At 35.1% G+C, this 17,848-nt stretch overlaps 1 protein-coding gene across 1 annotated transcript in view; it reads right to left on the bottom strand.

The window, feature by feature from the left end:
• LOC135082481 (myotubularin-related protein 4-like) overlaps positions 1–17,848 on the bottom strand; it is an 86,574-nt gene that overhangs the window by 55,437 nt on the left and 13,289 nt on the right. The window contains exon 2 of the mRNA XM_063977277.1: positions 14,664–15,042. Within this exon, the coding sequence (XP_063833347.1) occupies positions 14,664–14,816 (153 nt within the window). The 5' untranslated portion in view covers positions 14,817–15,042. The remainder of the gene's footprint in view (positions 1–14,663; positions 15,043–17,848) is intronic.

Raw genomic sequence — 17,848 nt, forward strand, 5'->3', positions numbered from 1 at the left:
CTGGGAGACTTCGTATTTTCGTAAGTATTTTACACTTTTTACTCATTTTGAACTAAATTACTATTTAAATGTAGTCTAATATGTCGTGTTAGTATACATTTGTGTGATTTGTTACATAATAGTGCAGATAAAACAATTTATCTGTTAAATGTCTTCTGGGTAACCTGTCCCCTTGCTTACTTTTTGGGTGACCCAAGAGACAGTTGCAGTGACTCAGGAGATCATGCATTTTTTTTTGTTATTAACACATTATTTTTAAGCGAGATATTTACCAAATTGTATTTTTACTGTATTTTCTGAAATTCGTCTTATAAACTACACTCATAAAGTTTGCTATTCCATAAAGTACTTTAAGTGAATAGGCTAGATGACAAAATTTCAATTATTTGTCCGTCAGACAGATAATTAGAAAATATTAGACTCATAATATTTTTTATTTTCTTTCATAATTAGTAAATAATAAAAGTGCTAAATCGAGTTGAAATGGCGCATTACGTCACGCTTGAGTAGATTTTTTACTCAAAAGTGACGTCACGCGACTTTTCAACTCAATATAATACTGTAATTATTCGATTATGCAAAAAAAAATGTATACATTTTTTTTTTATTGTGTCTTACGGACTAAATATAATTTCGATTTCATCACCCAGTCATCATCCCTATTCTAGTAATAGTACATTCAATATCTTACTAAGGTTTAATTTTGATTTCTTGTGTGCTTCTAAAATAGTTTGTAAATTTTTCGTATTGCCAAAGGTTATTATTTTGCATTTAAAAAAAATCTTAGTAAATATTCATTTGTTACAGAAAATATGGCGCCATTAACTCCAGCTGAAAAACAAAAACGATATAAAGAAAAATTAAAACAAAATAAAGAGAAATACGAAGAGTATAAGAAAAAAAAGAGAGAACATTATCACGCAAAAAAGAGACTTGTAAATGATTTAACACCCAAAGAAAAGTATAATGCTAGAGTGATATGGAAATTAAGAAAGAGAAACCTAAGACAAAAAAAGAAAAATTTGCAGAGAGTTTTAGAAGTTACACCCCCAAGTTCTCCTATCTTACAAGAACAAGAACAAAATCACACACCACATGTTTCGCCAGTTCCTCAGATTTTAATGCAAAACCCCGATTCGACGAAAAAGGAAAAAGGAAGAAAAAAGGTGAAAACTAATCGGTCAAAATTGTACAAAGAAAACTTAAAACTTAAAGAGCAAATTGAAAAGCTTACAAAGAAGTGCGAAAAATATAAGAAACGTTCCCAAAGAACTGAAAAAAATAAAAAACCTAAGGAAGAGCAAAAACTACAGCATGAAATCAAATATAAAAAGCTAAGTAATGCTATAAAAGAGAGATACCAAAATGTTACAAAAAACCGGGACAAACAACTATTTAAAGATATTTTTGATAACATGGAAGGGCAGGCAAAAAGAGAAATAATTAAAGAATCCTTGGGATTACAAGGCCAAGTAAGAACTACTAAAGAAATCAGGGAAAAACAAACAAAATTGCGAAAACTATTGCATCATTTTTTTCTCAGAGATGACATATCAAGAGCTACAGCAGGAAAAAAAGAAACGCTAACGAAGAATAAAACAAAAGTACAGATAAGATTCCTTCTGGATAGTATGAAAAATTTGTATAAAATATTTAAGCAAGAAAAACCAGAAACGAGATGTTCATATTATTACTTCACTAGAAACAAGCCTTTTTTCGTTATCAAGCCATCAGTTGATGGTCGTGAAATGTGTCTGTGCAAATTGCATGTTAACCCTACTTTGAAGGCACAGATACTAAAAAGAAAGAGAGTTATTCACACCGATGACTTGAGCGTACTTATTTCGTCCACAGTTTGTGATATAAATAAGGAAGATTGCATGTATGGAAAATGCGACAAATGTGGTAAGAACGAAGTTAAGCATGACGTTACACGGGATACTGAACCGATAAAATGGCAAGAATGGGGCAGAAAACAGGAAATATATGAGAAGGAGGGAAACAAAATGAAAACATTCAAGAACATTAAGGAAGAGAAAGAAGGAATACTTAAGGAGTTAATGCTGTCATTTAATCAAGAATTCAAACGATTAAAAAAACATGTATATAACATGAAAATACAGTTCCAAAGTTTTAGATTGGCAATAAGTAATTTACAAGAAGAAGAGGCGGTGATTGTTGTAGATTTCAGTGAAAATTATGAGTGCAAATACCATCAAGAAATTCAAGCGCACCATTTCGGAGGATCAAGGCAGCAGGTGTCATTGCATACAGTTGTGGTCTATGTGCCTGGTAAAAATAAACGCAATATTGAATCGTATTGCACTGTTTCAGCCTCAACAAACCATCAACCCGCTGCCATATGGGCCCATCTGCATCCTGTTTTGACTGATATTCGCAATAATTTTCCACTTATTAAGACTGTGCATTTTTTCAGCGATGGACCTTTTAGCCAATATAGGCAGAAGCAGAACTTTTATCTTAGCTCGACGAAAACATTCGATTATGGTTTTTCGGCAATGACGTGGTCATTTTTTGAAGCAGGTCACGGGAAAGGCCCCGCTGACGGCATTGGTGGTTTTCTTAAAAGAGCGGCCGACAACATTGTCGCGACTGGACGAGACATAGTGTGTGCAGAACAATTTTATGAAGCAGTAAAGGATATGAGTAAGATCAAACTTTTTTTAATTTCTTCACAAGAAATAGAAAGCATTAAGAATCAATTGCCGAAAAATATTACACCTTTAATGGGAACTTTACATGTTCACCAAGTATTCACTACAGTTCGAGGTGAGTTGCAATATAGAAATTTAAGCTGCTTTTGTGACAGAGGCTTTTGTTTCTGTCTTAAACCTAAAACGTATCGTCCAGTCACAATTCCTGTTTCTGTTGAAACAGAAAATATTTTAATTGAAAGCCTTGTTTCATCTGATGATGATACTCCTCTGAGTAACTACAAAAAATGTTCCAAAACTCCTCTAAAGGAGGTGAAACTAAAAGATCTAGCTATGCCACGTGGCAAAAAAATTTATGATATCGTATATAATACGCCTAACATTTCTGATGATGACCAAGAACCATCTACTTCCGGACTTAACAAAGAAAATTGCCAAATTTCCTGTGGAGATTTTTTAATTGTCAACGTGCACGCTACGAAAGGGAAAATTTTCAAATATGCTTGTGTTGTTAATAACCTTGATGACGATGGTGATATATTCGTGACATTTCTAAGGAATGTCAAACATGCCCAACTTTTTCGTTTAGACAAGACAGACGTATCTTTTATAGATTATAGAGATATTGTTCAAATTCTTGAGAAACCCACAACTAAAGTTAAACGTGATCAAACATATTACGAATTTAGTAAAGCTATAGATATTTTTGAAATGTGATAATATAGTACCTAGTGATCTCATAATTCAAGTCATTTTAATACTTAAACATTCTGTTAAATGTATCTTTTTATTATTGTTAAGTAATAATATTGTTAAGTAAGATTGTTAAGACTGTTACACGTAATAAAAGTTAAACTTGTATTTTGTTAATGCTAGTGAGTCAATTTTTTATGTAGTTGTAAGTTGTGTCTCCTGAGTCACACTTTTGTCTTCTGACAAACTCAATTGTCCCCTTATTAGTGTGGTGATTTTTGCATACTACTGCCATAACCAGCATTTGTGCATAATTGTTTTTATTAATAATGTTTTTATTTTATAGGAGAAGTATTCCTACTTTTTGTTTTGATTCTGTGATAATTTGTTTTAAAAATATGACAAAGTTCTGTATTGATTTTTTAAATAGTGACTCCAGAGACGTGATATCGGATTATTCCGAAAACCCCTTAATAGTTTTTAAGCATTTCAAGACTGATAACTATTAGTTTTGTGCATCTCTTAAAATAAAAGTAATTAAATTAACAATTTCATGTGTTTTCTTTGATTAAAATATCAGTAACCCAGGGGACGCAGAATGTGACCTATATCTGTTTTTAGTCTAATATCTGGCTTAAATTTACTTAAAGATCGTGCCCTATCCTGAAAAATTAAAGAAGTATATGTAAGGTTACTAAATAATCTAATTAAACAATGGAAACGTGACTATTATTTTTCGTAAAAATTTTGCAAGCATATACAAAAAAAAGTTGATCCACCCAACTACGTTTTAATCGTATAACGTTAAACGCTAACCGAGATTACTTCGATAGCAAACCGCCAGCCAATCAAGGGTTCCTTCTTCTAATCCAGCCTTTCCCAAAGTGGGCGATATAGCCCCCTTGTGGGCCCTGCAGTGTGCAAACCAAAAGGGCGACTGTAAGGGACCAAAAAAAAAATTGGAGCGTTTTGTAGAAGCTTGAGAGGGGATTTGTAATTTCATCTATGAAGTATACTTACTTAGGGCAGATTTTTCAATCGTCAGATATCTTTTAACGGAAGAATAAACTTGTCATTTTGACATATTTCCTATACTGAGACTGTCAATATGTAAAACTTATTCTTCAGTCAAAAGTTATCCGACGATTAAAAGAAAAAAATGATTTTTACCTACTTAAAACCACTAAGGTTTTTTTAAGTAGGTAAAAAATGGGGGCGCTATAAATAAATTATTCTCAAAGTAGGCAGTAGACAAAATAAGTTTGAGAACCCCTGTTCTAAGGTAATTTCCTTAACCGGGACTTGATCAAGGCTTAAAAATATCCCAGCTTGGAGTATATTAAGTATATTTATACCTTCAGGGCAATAAACCTTAATTGATGTTGCATTCCTGCGTAATGACGTAACACGCCTAACCGCTTCACGGTACACGCATAAACCTATATTACGTTGACAAGGGTTGATGCAACTGAGTGTATTGGGCTAGTTTCTTAAAAAAAAGTTTTAGTCCGTCAATTATATTATCAATGACCGCGTGACGTCACAAAGTGCTAGACTTTTAAGCGTTACGGGCATCTTCTATAGAACTTTGACGCGTTTTATCTATTTCTATTTTCATTAGTTTCAAAAAGTGACAAATACGCGTCGAGTATTTTTTGATAAGATAACTGACGGACTGATTGCTTTTTTATTCAAAAAAAAATCTCTTTTAAACTTTTTTTTGTACTTGTTATTGTTGTTATTCTTTTTTTTTAAAGGCGGTAATCTTGGTTTAAGTTCTTATGAAAACAAAGACAACACCAACAATCAATCGACTGCTACCGGTCTTCCTAAACTGTTTGTCGCCGCCAAAAAAACTAACATAACCTATCAGCGCCGCAAAAAAAAAATCCAAAGGGTTACACCAGTGTAAAAAAAATTTGGAAAAGCCCTGGACTGACAGATAACATCTGCTATGAAAATAGGTACAGCGATGTGACGTCGTTAGTTTTTAAAATCCAACAACCAAATTATAAATTAGAGAAAAAATACAGTAACATGTCCTCTTTCAAACTATACCAATACCTTCATCGGGTAAAAAATCTAATGTTAAAACAATTTCTTATCATGTGCAAGCCCTAACCGTCACCATAGAACCAGTGAGTCTTATTGCGAGGAGTTAAGCATAATTTTAAATCCGTAACACCGCTGCTAACCCGTATTTAGTGCGCAATGAATCATGCTGCGTGCGCGCTTATTAGCTGGGACTATGATCGCGATGGCTGCTCACTGGCGTTTATACTTTACATGGAGTCCTGGCGATGAATGATCGAGTAAATTGGCGTTAGAACCGGTTGCTCTCGAACGTATTTTACTTAAAAGTTAAGAGCTTCTTCATACGTGCTTTAATATTAATGATCTGGTGAATGTCGCGGGAGGTGCCTGGTTGCGGGCGGCGCAGGACCGGTCATATCCTTGGGGGAGGCCCTGTCCAGCAGTGGACGTCATTCGGAAAACGACGAACAACGACGATTCAGGGCCTTTTCCAATGGAGACATTATTGCAAGAACTGTTGGAGGGTCCCGTTTGCAGTGTCCCGCAAAAACAGTTTCGTTTGAATTTGGAATTCTAATTTCAAACACACACATTATGTGTGTTGACACGACTGTCCAGTTACCCTGCATTACTGGAACCCGCAAATCTGGATTGCTCTGAGAATGACACTAAGCTGCATTCAGCAACTTTGGTGTTAGACTCTGACCCTTTTTAGATGTCTGCTATGATGACTGTTACTTTAAACTTATCTCGACAGTTGAATGAAAAAATTAAATAAAGTTACGAGTTCACGCATAAAATTGATGACGTTGATTGAAAATGGTGAAACAAGGACCCTTTACGCTTTGGCAAAACCAACGCGTGCAGCTCGCGTCGGCGATGGCGATGGCGATCACTGCACGTGCATAGATCGCAGCGACCAGCGACAGGCGCGTTGATGTGAACTCATTGCTACAAATTCATACACGACGCCTGATCGCCATCGCCAACGTGCACGCGTTGGATTGGCCGAAGATTTAAGTGATTTTTTTTATGGGAAAACACAGATAGTGCTACGCCCCAACACAATAATATTGACATTAATTGCTATTATAATAAAAGATAATAAATTACACTTACAGCTGGTACATTATTATTATTCGGCGGCCAAAAGTAAGACGTGATGTATCCCAATACTGTAGCAGCCATTTGCACACACTTTATTAAGACACTGAATCAAAATTTTATGATAAATCAATTATTTAGTAATTAATACTAATTATGTTACAGAAATTTTAATTAGAAATTCATTGTAAATAAAAAATTAATCAATTTTCGTTTTACTTTATAGTAACAAAATCCTAAAATGGCGAGAGCAAGTTAATTCTTTTGAATACCCTCCGAGGCGCAATAAAAACGTTCAGTAATTTAAAATATTTAAAGTAAAAAAGATTTTAAGTAAAATAGTAGAAAAAGTGCCTAAACCAATATTTGTTTGAATTATTTTCAATTATGTAACAAAATTTTCACCAGTTTAATTTAAAAAAAATTAATAACGCATACCGGTACGGTATAGTAACGTTATAAATTAACTACCGGTACTGCCCTCTTCATAATGTGTCAAGTATTTTTTTTTTTGTTATGTTTTTTAAAACAAACGACATGAACAAGATATTCTGCAAGATTTACAAGTGTGAAGATAAATTTTTAAGTAAATCGTTAAGTGTCAAGTATGTGGTAAAGAAATGAGTATTTATATCGTGGAAGCCCGACAAGTGTATAATCTGTTGCTCGATGACGTAGTAGCTAGCGCCATTTGATCATGGGAAATAACATTGTTTACAAAGGACGTGAACAAATGTGTGTTGTGAACGATGGTTGTTATAATTTGTCACCACGTAGGTATTATAGTAGACAAAAGCAATGCAATTCTGTATGTTCAGGTCATTTCAGAAACTGTGTAGGTAGATAACGGAGTTGGATTTTAATTACATGTGAATATTGTTGACTTCTGTTACAAGGGTTCATTATCATCATCATTTCAGCCATAGGACGTCCACTGCTGAACATTAGGTCTCCCCCAATGATTTCCATATTGACCGTTTGGTAGCGGCCTACATCCACCTTACAAGGGTTAATTTAATTAATATCATACAAATGCTTCACTATGATTCATATACGAATCATAACGCGAATTCTGATAATAAGAACGTCAACCATACATTATCAGGGCATCGCGTAGGCGCGCCCACAGACTTCGTGCATTCACCCTGCGCCTTCGCAAACAACCGCCACGTTTTGCCGCCAAAAAAGGAGACGAGATGTCGAACAATATATTTTTTATCTGTGCGTCACGTAACGTCACAAAAAGATCTGTTCACAGGCTGTTACAGATTCAATTGGTTTATGTAACAGTAAACGCAATCACGGTTTACCAGTGCGAGTCATAATTAACTTGTCTCAAGATTTCTTAAACAATTTGAAATGCTTACCTACTGTTGGGTTTATTTGATTTATGTGTTTATGATCTATTAATTTATTATTATAGTAAATTTTCATTAGAAATGTCATTCAGTTAATATTTTCACTTTTTAGGGTTCCGTACCTCAAAAGGAAAAAACGGAACCCTTATAGGATCACTTTGTTGTCCGTCCGTCCGTCTGTCAAGACCCTTTATCTCAAAAACGCGTGAACGTATCAAGCTGAAATTCACATGAAATACTCAGGTCTATTGTCCCTTTAAGCTGTGAAAATATCAAACTTCTAAGCCAAGCCAATCAAAAGATACAGCCGATTATGTCGATATTTTCAACAAATTTTCGACACTCGCAAAGGAATCAAAACCTACAGGATACTTCCCGTAAACTCAGAATCTTGAAATTTGGCATAAAGCATTGTCATATAATGCAAATATAGGAAAAATTGCGAAAATTACATTTTTTTAGTTATATAATATAATAAAAATATTTTAATAAAATGAAACTTACTACCTTATTTCTCACGAACGAATAAAGGTATCAAATTGAAATTTATACCAAATACCTAGATCTATTGTCCCTTTAAGAAGTAAAAAAATCAAACTTCTAAGTTAACGCGATCAAAAGATACAGCAGTTTATACCGACACCTTAGACGAATTTCCGTCACACGCTAGGGAATCAAAACCTACAAGGTACTTCCTGTGAACTCAGAATCTTGAAATTCGGCACGAAGCAACGTTATATAGTACAGATAAAGGAAAAATTGCGAAAATGATAAATTTGAAGTTAGCTATATAAAATTTAAAATATTATTTTTGCTTACATGACATAAAATATTTTTTTAATAATTATAAGATACTACCTACCCTTTTTCACATGAACGCGTAGAAATTCATATCAAACACTTCTTAAATCTAATTGCCTCTAAACTGTGAGAAATTCTAAATCAACGCAAAAATTCAAAACGCTGAGGTAGGTACCTACCTATAATGCAAATATAGGAAAAATAAATAAATAAAAAATAATCATACCGCATATTTTGAAATTCGCCACTACTCGCAACGGAATCAAGTAAGTAATTTGATTTAATACGTCATAAATTGTAAACCGCTACGTTTGTACGGCGGAACCCTCGGTGTGCGAGCCCGACTCGCACTTGGCCGGTTTTTTTTTAAATTAACAAAATTAAAAGTTATTTATTGCCTTCGAACCTAGGAAATGGAAGCTTTAGTTAATGTGCTCGCTCACACGCAATCAATTAATTAATGTGATTTTATATGTTCTATCTAAAAAGACCTAATTACCTAATTTTTAAGATTTATTCCACTACTGACTTATCCATTGATCAAAGATTACTTTTTAAATGAACAAAATATCGTGCAGTCGTAAATTGGAATAGTTACGATCCTCAAGCTCTGACCATCAACTGTTTTGTTTACATTAAGAGCATAAACAAACGAATGATTTTGTTTCAAACAGAGCACACTGTACACTCATACACTAAAAATGGGAATCATTAAACAGTAATAAACGCGGGTGGCCGCTAATAACCGACTAAATAAAGATGAGCCACTGACTCATGTATTGAGCAAGGATAAACATGCTCCCATAATGGTGGGATAGTACATTTTGGGCGGGTTCGTTCACCTCATAGATGGATGGTAGACGTCAAAAAACGTTAACATTACGTTCTATAGGCGTGGTTAGGGCGTCCATGCTTTGGATCGAATTGGAAATAAATAATATTGAAATAATACTGGCAGACCTCCTACTAGGTGTGCCGAAGATCTGGTAAAGGTCGCGGGAAGAGCCTGGATGCGGCAGCGCAGGACCGTTCATTGTGGAAAACCTTGCGGGAGACTCTTGTCCAGCAGTGGACGTCATTTGGCTGAAACGAACGACCGAACGAATATTGGAAAAATTGTGCCATCATCAATGTGGTATGGCTGGTTGGTATACCTAGCTCTTGTTATGTTGTCTAGTTTTTTATTTTGTTACATAATTGCGTTTAAAATGTTTTAGTCAAACACTTCTTGGTGTAAAGAGATTGGATGTCTAATTATTTTACATCATGTAAGGTAAAAATTTTTTCAGGATTGACTGTCCTAAAAATATTTTTGAAAATTCAAATCCATTTTCTTAGTTAAATTAGCTTACAAATTCGTTTAACTTTTCAAAAATTCTTATAAGGCAGGATTTATGCTCATGATGCGAATGCGATCAGTATGCGAATGATTCAAAAATACATCTAGTGAGTTCTCGTTTCTAATCTTAAAACATGGTAAACCCATTCGGGCCAGTACAGTGCACTCGATCACCCCATACATACAAATGAACTATTTAAAGCTACCTTTGTTTCGATTCCAATTTGAACCTTAAGGCCTTGATTTAAAAGTACAAGGCCATTCGCTTTACATTCTGAGTACTCAATCCAAAGCTGATAAGCTAAGCTTTTAAAGGTAAATGTGTTGGTAGTTTAAAATGTTAATATGGCTGCCGCTTGGTCTAACAATTGGCGCAGTAGTTGAGTTAACTCCACTACTATGCCAGAGGACCCAAAAATCATAGTTTTATCACGTGTAATCATATCTGTTTGTATTTATTTAGATAATTTCTAATTTTTGCAAGAGGAATAAGAACGGGCTTAGTAGCGTACCTTGGAGGAGTCCTACCTACGTACTCATTATGATCACAATGATGAGTGTACGTTGTTGAGTGGTTCAATTAAAGATCAAGTGGAACAAGTATGTTACGTATTAATAACGTAAGGTTTATATTGTTTGCATTTTTAGGTCACAACAAAGGGTGCTTTCTTCGTTAGCAAAACCCTTAATCTGTACTAATAAACATAATTGAAGAGGAATGATTAATTTGTTTTCTCTCATTCTATCTTCCATCATTTGGCATTCGTGGAAAGAAAACAAAAGATTATGTCGCTACAGCAAAATCATCAATGCTTCGATTGAAATTAATAATTGTAACTTTACTTACAACCGTAACATGAACTTCATCGGTAATATAATCACGTCAGTTTCCACATTCATTGACGTCAGAAAGAGACAGATGCATTGCGTTTTGTGAATGAACACGTTGCAACGTGAGTACTAGGAAAACATGAAATGGAGGGCTTTCAACAATTTCCACGAATTCGCATCAGGTACTTTCCAGCGAGAGGGAAAGTTGTTGTGGCGTTTGTAATGGTTCATGAAATGAAGGATAGCAAAACATTTGCTATAATCTTTCTTACACGTGTCATAGAGATAGCATTTGAAGATTTGACACTATTATCAAACAAAAACTTTAAATTATCGCTACCTATTGTTTTTGGTTATCTATCTCTATACCTACTTATCGAGCCTATACCTAATCCTTTTAAAATACTTAAAGATAAAACACCTGATAATCGTCTAGGGAGGGTCTAATTATTGTTAATAGGTAAATAAACCAAGCCGCAGAACAAACAAAAAGCTGGTATCAAGAGTATTTTATGTTGATAAAAATATACTTATAGCCAATAATAATTTCCATAGTTGAATTGCTAGTGAACGTTGACGACGAATTTAAACTAAACTGGTTTCAAATAAAAAATGTATTCCATCAGGCGTCGAATGTTCCAATATTGACACAAATCGACGAGGCAATCAACAATCAGTTCCTACCACATCGGATAGGGGCAAGCCCTTCTTGCATAACACCACGCATGACTAATCCGACACTGGTATGCGTAGGAGATATTGAGGTCGCTTGAGGTCGCAATATGGGCACAATCACCAGAATAATACACCTTAAACCAATACCCATAAGGATAAAGGTAATAGAGAAACCTCTGCGGCTTGAATGCGTTTACGCACATCCGTGAGTTTCAAAGTCCATTACATGTCGGTCACTTTCGATACGTGATTTCGAAATGCATCTGTTTATATCATTTCGAATCGTATTCATCAATCTCCAATTGCGTGAATGTCAATGAAATGTCTTATTAATGCGTTTAATTGAATTAAGAAACCCAATATTTTAAATTAATTGATGATAAAAGACCGCCCCAACTTTCTAATGTCGGAATTTACCATTCTATCGCAATATATTCAATACTACGTCCAATTACCAGGTTGTAAACGTAATCGATATTTCAATGAATGAAGTGGGGAATTCATTCATCAATCGCGAAATTGTCATTCACAAAGAATCATTCAGATTCAGGACGTACTGTTTTAATATCGTTTGTTACTTAGAACGGGACAGAGATGACGTTGCTGGTGTTGTCTATCCTGCTCACACGTCCATCTTCATTGTAGACAACAATGGCCTGAGAAGCTTCCGGTGCATATGTACCTCTGAATGGAGATTGTATTGAGATAGGGGGCATGATTCTCATCTACTGTAATCCTGTGATAGCACAGCCGTCCCAACTTCCTTCAATATTACAACATCTGTTAGAATAGATAAAGTAGAAAAATCGTAAGAGACGCAAGCCTAATAAACAATTCTTAAAATAACACATGTCTCACATTATGAAATCCTCCAGACAAAGTGAAGTCATCGCTGAAATGATTTGTGTCAATGATAAATTAGTTCGACCAAAAGCTGCAGTCGATAAATTATGGGGCCTCCTAAAACTGTTTACAACACAATGGCATAGTGATGTTAGCGTGGCATACCACGACAATGAGTCAGAAGCAGCCTTGCACCAGACAGAGATTGTTCAATGCAGATAATTAGGCTTAATTCTCTCCCCCTACCGTTTGTACAAATTGTAAGAATGAAAGGAATGAAAATTGATTTGATTAAACGTCAGATGACTCAGTATATTGAACCAAAGATTTAGAATATCTTTATCCCTAGTAACTTTAGTAATTTCATTAAAAATTTTCGGACTCAATTTGCCGTCACTTTATTAATTTAGATCAGCTTTGCCAGAAGTAGCAGATACAATTAGTTATGGCTTGATATTAAGCGGAATGTTTAAAGTGATCTCACCGTTTCTGATCTTGAAAAGTTTGTTTGCTATAGGCGGAGTATATTCAATATTGGTATTGGTAAAAACTTTCCAGACATTCCAAGTGTGTTTTTCACTTGGTCTACAAAGGTACAGACGAAAGCGCATCAAGCTAAACACAATAGAATCTAATGTACCAGTAATAGGTGCTGTTTTGCAATTATAGTCTGATGTGCTATGAATGTTTATGTAGCACTATAAGAAGGAAGCGCAAATATTTTCAAGTCTACCAACAAAATCAGTGTAGGCTTTAATCGACCACTGACTTTCTTGCTTTAATTTGTTTGTCGTAATGTATATTTATAATACAAATCAAAATACTGTCTAGAATCTAGATCTTTGGTACGTAGATTTAATTGGTAATGTAGACGTAAGGACTCCGTAAGTGCCTAAGTCGTTTTGGATCCAGAGAAAACTAAGTAGAATCAGTTCTGTAAACAATAGAAGAAAATAGCAAAACAATCAACTTTTTAACGAGATACACAACACGTTCATAACAACAATATTGACAATAGTACAACTGTAGTTCGTGTTCCGAGTTCCATGAATGGACATGCGCAGGCGTCGAGTCATATTATTGCATTCAAGGCTAAGGATCTTTACCGTTAACTCTTTAACTCTTTAATAGTTGAACAGCTCAGAGGAAATCATTATTCCTTGATTGAAGAATGAGAAACAATGGTGCAGGGTCTTGCACTAAACTTTGTGAAACTATACGTAAACGTACCGACATTATTATTCATCATTTCAGTCGAAGATTACCTTTGATACCCAATTCTGTGTTCCAAACGAAATTAATCAAATTTTAACAAGAAAAGTTCCACTCCCATATTATTATGCAAGTGACAACTGTGACAAGTGTCAAAACGTGGCAGTTGTAATTTCGAAATGCCTTCGCTCCGGTGTTATTTTTGTTAGTTACTTCGCTCTGTGCAGGATTCGATTTTCGGAGCGATTAAAAAGTGCCACTAGACTAGTGACTCCACAAGATTCTATTAAAGAGAACTCCTGTAGCCATCATCATCGGGCCACTTAGGCCCAGAACAGACGGTGAAACGCAACTGCAACGAAACTGCAACTTTGTGATGATTCTGATGAATTAAACTGAAACTGAAAGTTTCAAACTGGTCGCGTCATGTGTAGACCACACATCACTCAACGGACACTATGGCAGAAACTTAGATGCAACTCAAAAATAACTAGCAGTTGCAGTTTCGTTGCAGTTGCGTTTCACCGTCTGTTCTGGGCCTTAGTCTTCACTGCAGTAGCACGACCCTCTCTACTTTACCAGAAACAGAGGATCTGTTGATCCTACACACCCCACGCTGGCCAGACGGGTTGGGGTTGCTGGTAAGTTTTAAAAAAAATTGTAAGTAATCACTTAATAGGTGCAAACCTGTGCTTGAGAGTAGAGGATGCTTAGGGAAGGAAGGCGTTGCGGGCACTTGGCCGTCATCAAATGAAATTAATCAAATTGAAATAGGAATAAAGCGTTTTCAAATTATATCAAACACGGCATATTTATCTTAACTTTATTTTTTTATTCTGTATGTTTTGTCCGCTAGAGGGCGTCACATTAGATATTGTGAAACCCCATATAGCCTATAACCAGCGGACAATTAAGACGCTTCTAATAATATGTCATTTGTATAATTGTGATGAGTAGTTTAGAAGTTACGAGGGAACAGATGAACATACATACATACATAGCTTGTCAAAATCATAACCCTCCTTTTGCTTTGCCGTAGTCGGGTAAAAACTCAAGCACGATTTAGTCTTACATCTAATCACTTATTATATTACAAACCTGTGCTTGAGAGTAGTCCGGGGAGGGAGGACGTTGCGGGCACTTGGCAGCCATGCGAGCGCCTTGCCCGCAATTCTGCGCGGGCGCCGCCTCATCCTCCGCGTAGTACAAATGCACGAAATCCTCCGTGTCCAAAAACGTATTGATCAGCATACTCCACAGATATAAATATAACTAATAAATAACAGATCAGACTTTGGGAGCACTATACACTAGTTACACTAAGGAAGCACGCCACCGAAACGCATACAATTTGTTACGTTCCATTTTGTTTTGTCCACTTATTAATACAATAACTATATTTATAATAAATAAGTTAATATGAATCACTACACTTGTATAAAATCACATTTGATTGGCAATGCCACACAGTTATCTACTGGAATTGAAAATATTGGTTACGTCATTGCGTTCGTTCATGACAAATTTGATACAGCCAGTTTCAATGCGACGAGACGACCTCTTTGCTTGTGTCCTTATTAATAATTTATTTGCGTTCAATTTATCCTTTGGTAAACATATTTAATGAGTTTAATTTAAACTAAGCAATTTACTCTCAAAAGGAAATCACAAGTATGAAAATAGCGTAACAGATTAAGGCTCTTGTAGGTCTTCAAAGAGCAAATTACATTTCTAAATTTAGAAAACGATAAATGCTCTATAATTTTACAGTCTTCATAAAGATTAAATTATCAGTTTTTTCAACAAAAGAAAACCACGTGAGCGGTTCACGTGTTCTTGATGGCTTCATGAGTACCTAGACACAGGTACAGTCAGAGTCAAATAATTAATGACACTAAAATTGCCCAAAAAGTTGACAACCTTATTCTAACTGTAATAGAGACGTGTTGCAAACTTATTGGCTACTTTTGGTGTTACGAACTATTTGTCGCTGACTGTACTTAGTATTGTCGCATTGAACTGCTGGACAAATCAATCAAAATACAAACGATGACGTCACACTGTCACAATAATATGGCGTCTGACAATCACGATGTAAATAAAGAGAGAGTGCAATATAAACGCATGATCATAAAGTGTATTGTCATTGTGTTTGTAAATATTATTGATAGCATACTTTGGACTGTTTAATATTTCATCGACTTTAAAAAGGATGATAATATCGCTAAAACAACGTTTCCGTGTATTCTAGTGCATTTTTCTCTGCCACTCGTACCAACTTTTTGCTTTGAGCCAGAGGAATAGAAATAACTAAAGTTTCAAGTAAGTAGTGCCGCAGAATAAAATGTGTTATTAAATCAAATATTATGTTATTAGTGATTGAAATAGTATGTTCCTTTGACCCAGACAGGAAAATTACAACAACAACGTAAGAATTAGCGATTAACTGAACTTCAATTGACACAATTACCACATAAGTAATCATAATGGTTATTTATATTGTATTTACGCAAATGATTTAATTATAGCTAGCGTCATGCTTATTATCGTAGGTACTCGTAATAAATGGAATTATAAGTATATAGGGTTCGTTGACTTTATATGACTTTGACTATTCGCTTCTATTGCCAAGATAATTAGATTTGTTATTATGTGCGCAAAATTCTATTAACGATAACTTCTGTAAAAGTTTAACACTCTCCAAAGCTAATAAATTCGAAGAGCTGAGACAAATCTTATTTGGAATCATCATGAAAACCAATTTGAAGATAGAAGTTACTTCGTTGTTTTCTATTACAACTTTAAAGACAGACTTCTTTGTTATAAATACATTATATCGCATCACGATACGATAAGTAGATTTACTCGTAAATGCATATTTAAAACTACAAACTTCTATTATGTATTATTTTAATTTCGGTATTTGAAGAAAAGGAACTAAAAACTGGCATTGACCTACGAGAGGTTACATTTATTTATCTTTAAAAGTAGGTAAAATATTCGAAAGTAGGTAAAATATTCATGATTGTATTGTAGATACCATCCAAAATACAAAGGTTAAATACGAAGTGCAATCAACCAATAGAATATGTCTTATCATCTAAGACAACAGCATAAGATGGCAGTGTTTAGCTAGATTTGTCTGTATATGAACGGTACACAGTTTAATGTGAAAAGCTGTATGAGAAAACAGAAATCTATAAATACACCTTTCAAGAAAAATGGTTTTGAAGACTCTACTCGCAAACAATATCTCCATGATCTAATTTAGCCGTCAGTGATGAAAATATTACAAGACACTGCAACGCAACTCCTGTGAGAGATCTGCCTCAAGCTTCATAATATAATACCAAAGATAATAAAGTTAAAACTGACTCTGGAGAAAACTGAGATATAACGAAAATTAATCATGAAGCTCGTAATCGTAAACATTGAAGCCAATAGAATAAAATAGAAAACTCTACCATCTTCACTGTACTGTAAGATGCATTATATGCATATGAAATTCACGTCTAGTTTTACAAATGAACCATAATTAATGCAAACAATAACTCGACCGACAAATTCGCACAACTTTACTATAAATAACATTACATATCCAACTGCACATTCAACCGCAGGTATGAATCAGTCGATATTACCGTCTGGACGCTTTCCTACTTATCTCCAACGAAATGACTCAGATGCAAGAATCAAAACAAATGTGCTGGTGACAGCACATCAGGCTAAGCAGTATTGTTCCAAAGTAGCCCCTATTGCTACGAATTAAGGTGCCACATGTACCTTGATGTCGTCGTCTGTACGAAACAATAAATTATACCCGACGATAGTGTGTCTGACGATAACGATTATCATCGGGACGTCAGAAATGCTATTGCGGTGCTGCCTGAGTCGCCTGTGTCTTCTATTCCTAGCCTTGATGAGTTTTACGATATAGTAAATAGTTTACCCTTAAACAAAGCATCGGGCGAAGATAAAATATCAAATAAAATGATTAAAGCAGCGTGTAAAACAGCCGGAACGGATATTCTTAATGTTTTCACTCGTTGTATCTCGGAGGGCGTGTTTCCGAGTATATGGCGTCGCGGATTTATTAAAATTATACCAAAGGGAGGTGACAAACCGCCCGAAGATCCTAAATCGTACCGACCTATTACATTACTTCCCTCATTAGGTAAACTGTTAGAGCGATTAGTAGTGCCGCGTTTGCTACCGGGTGGTCCAATTTTTCACGAGCAGCAGTTTGGCTTCACCGCCGGGAAGTCTACTGCAGATGCAGTAAT

The sequence above is a fragment of the Ostrinia nubilalis genome, chromosome 21 (genome assembly GCF_963855985.1).
Source record: "Ostrinia nubilalis chromosome 21, ilOstNubi1.1, whole genome shotgun sequence".
NCBI lineage: Eukaryota > Metazoa > Arthropoda > Insecta > Lepidoptera > Crambidae > Ostrinia > Ostrinia nubilalis.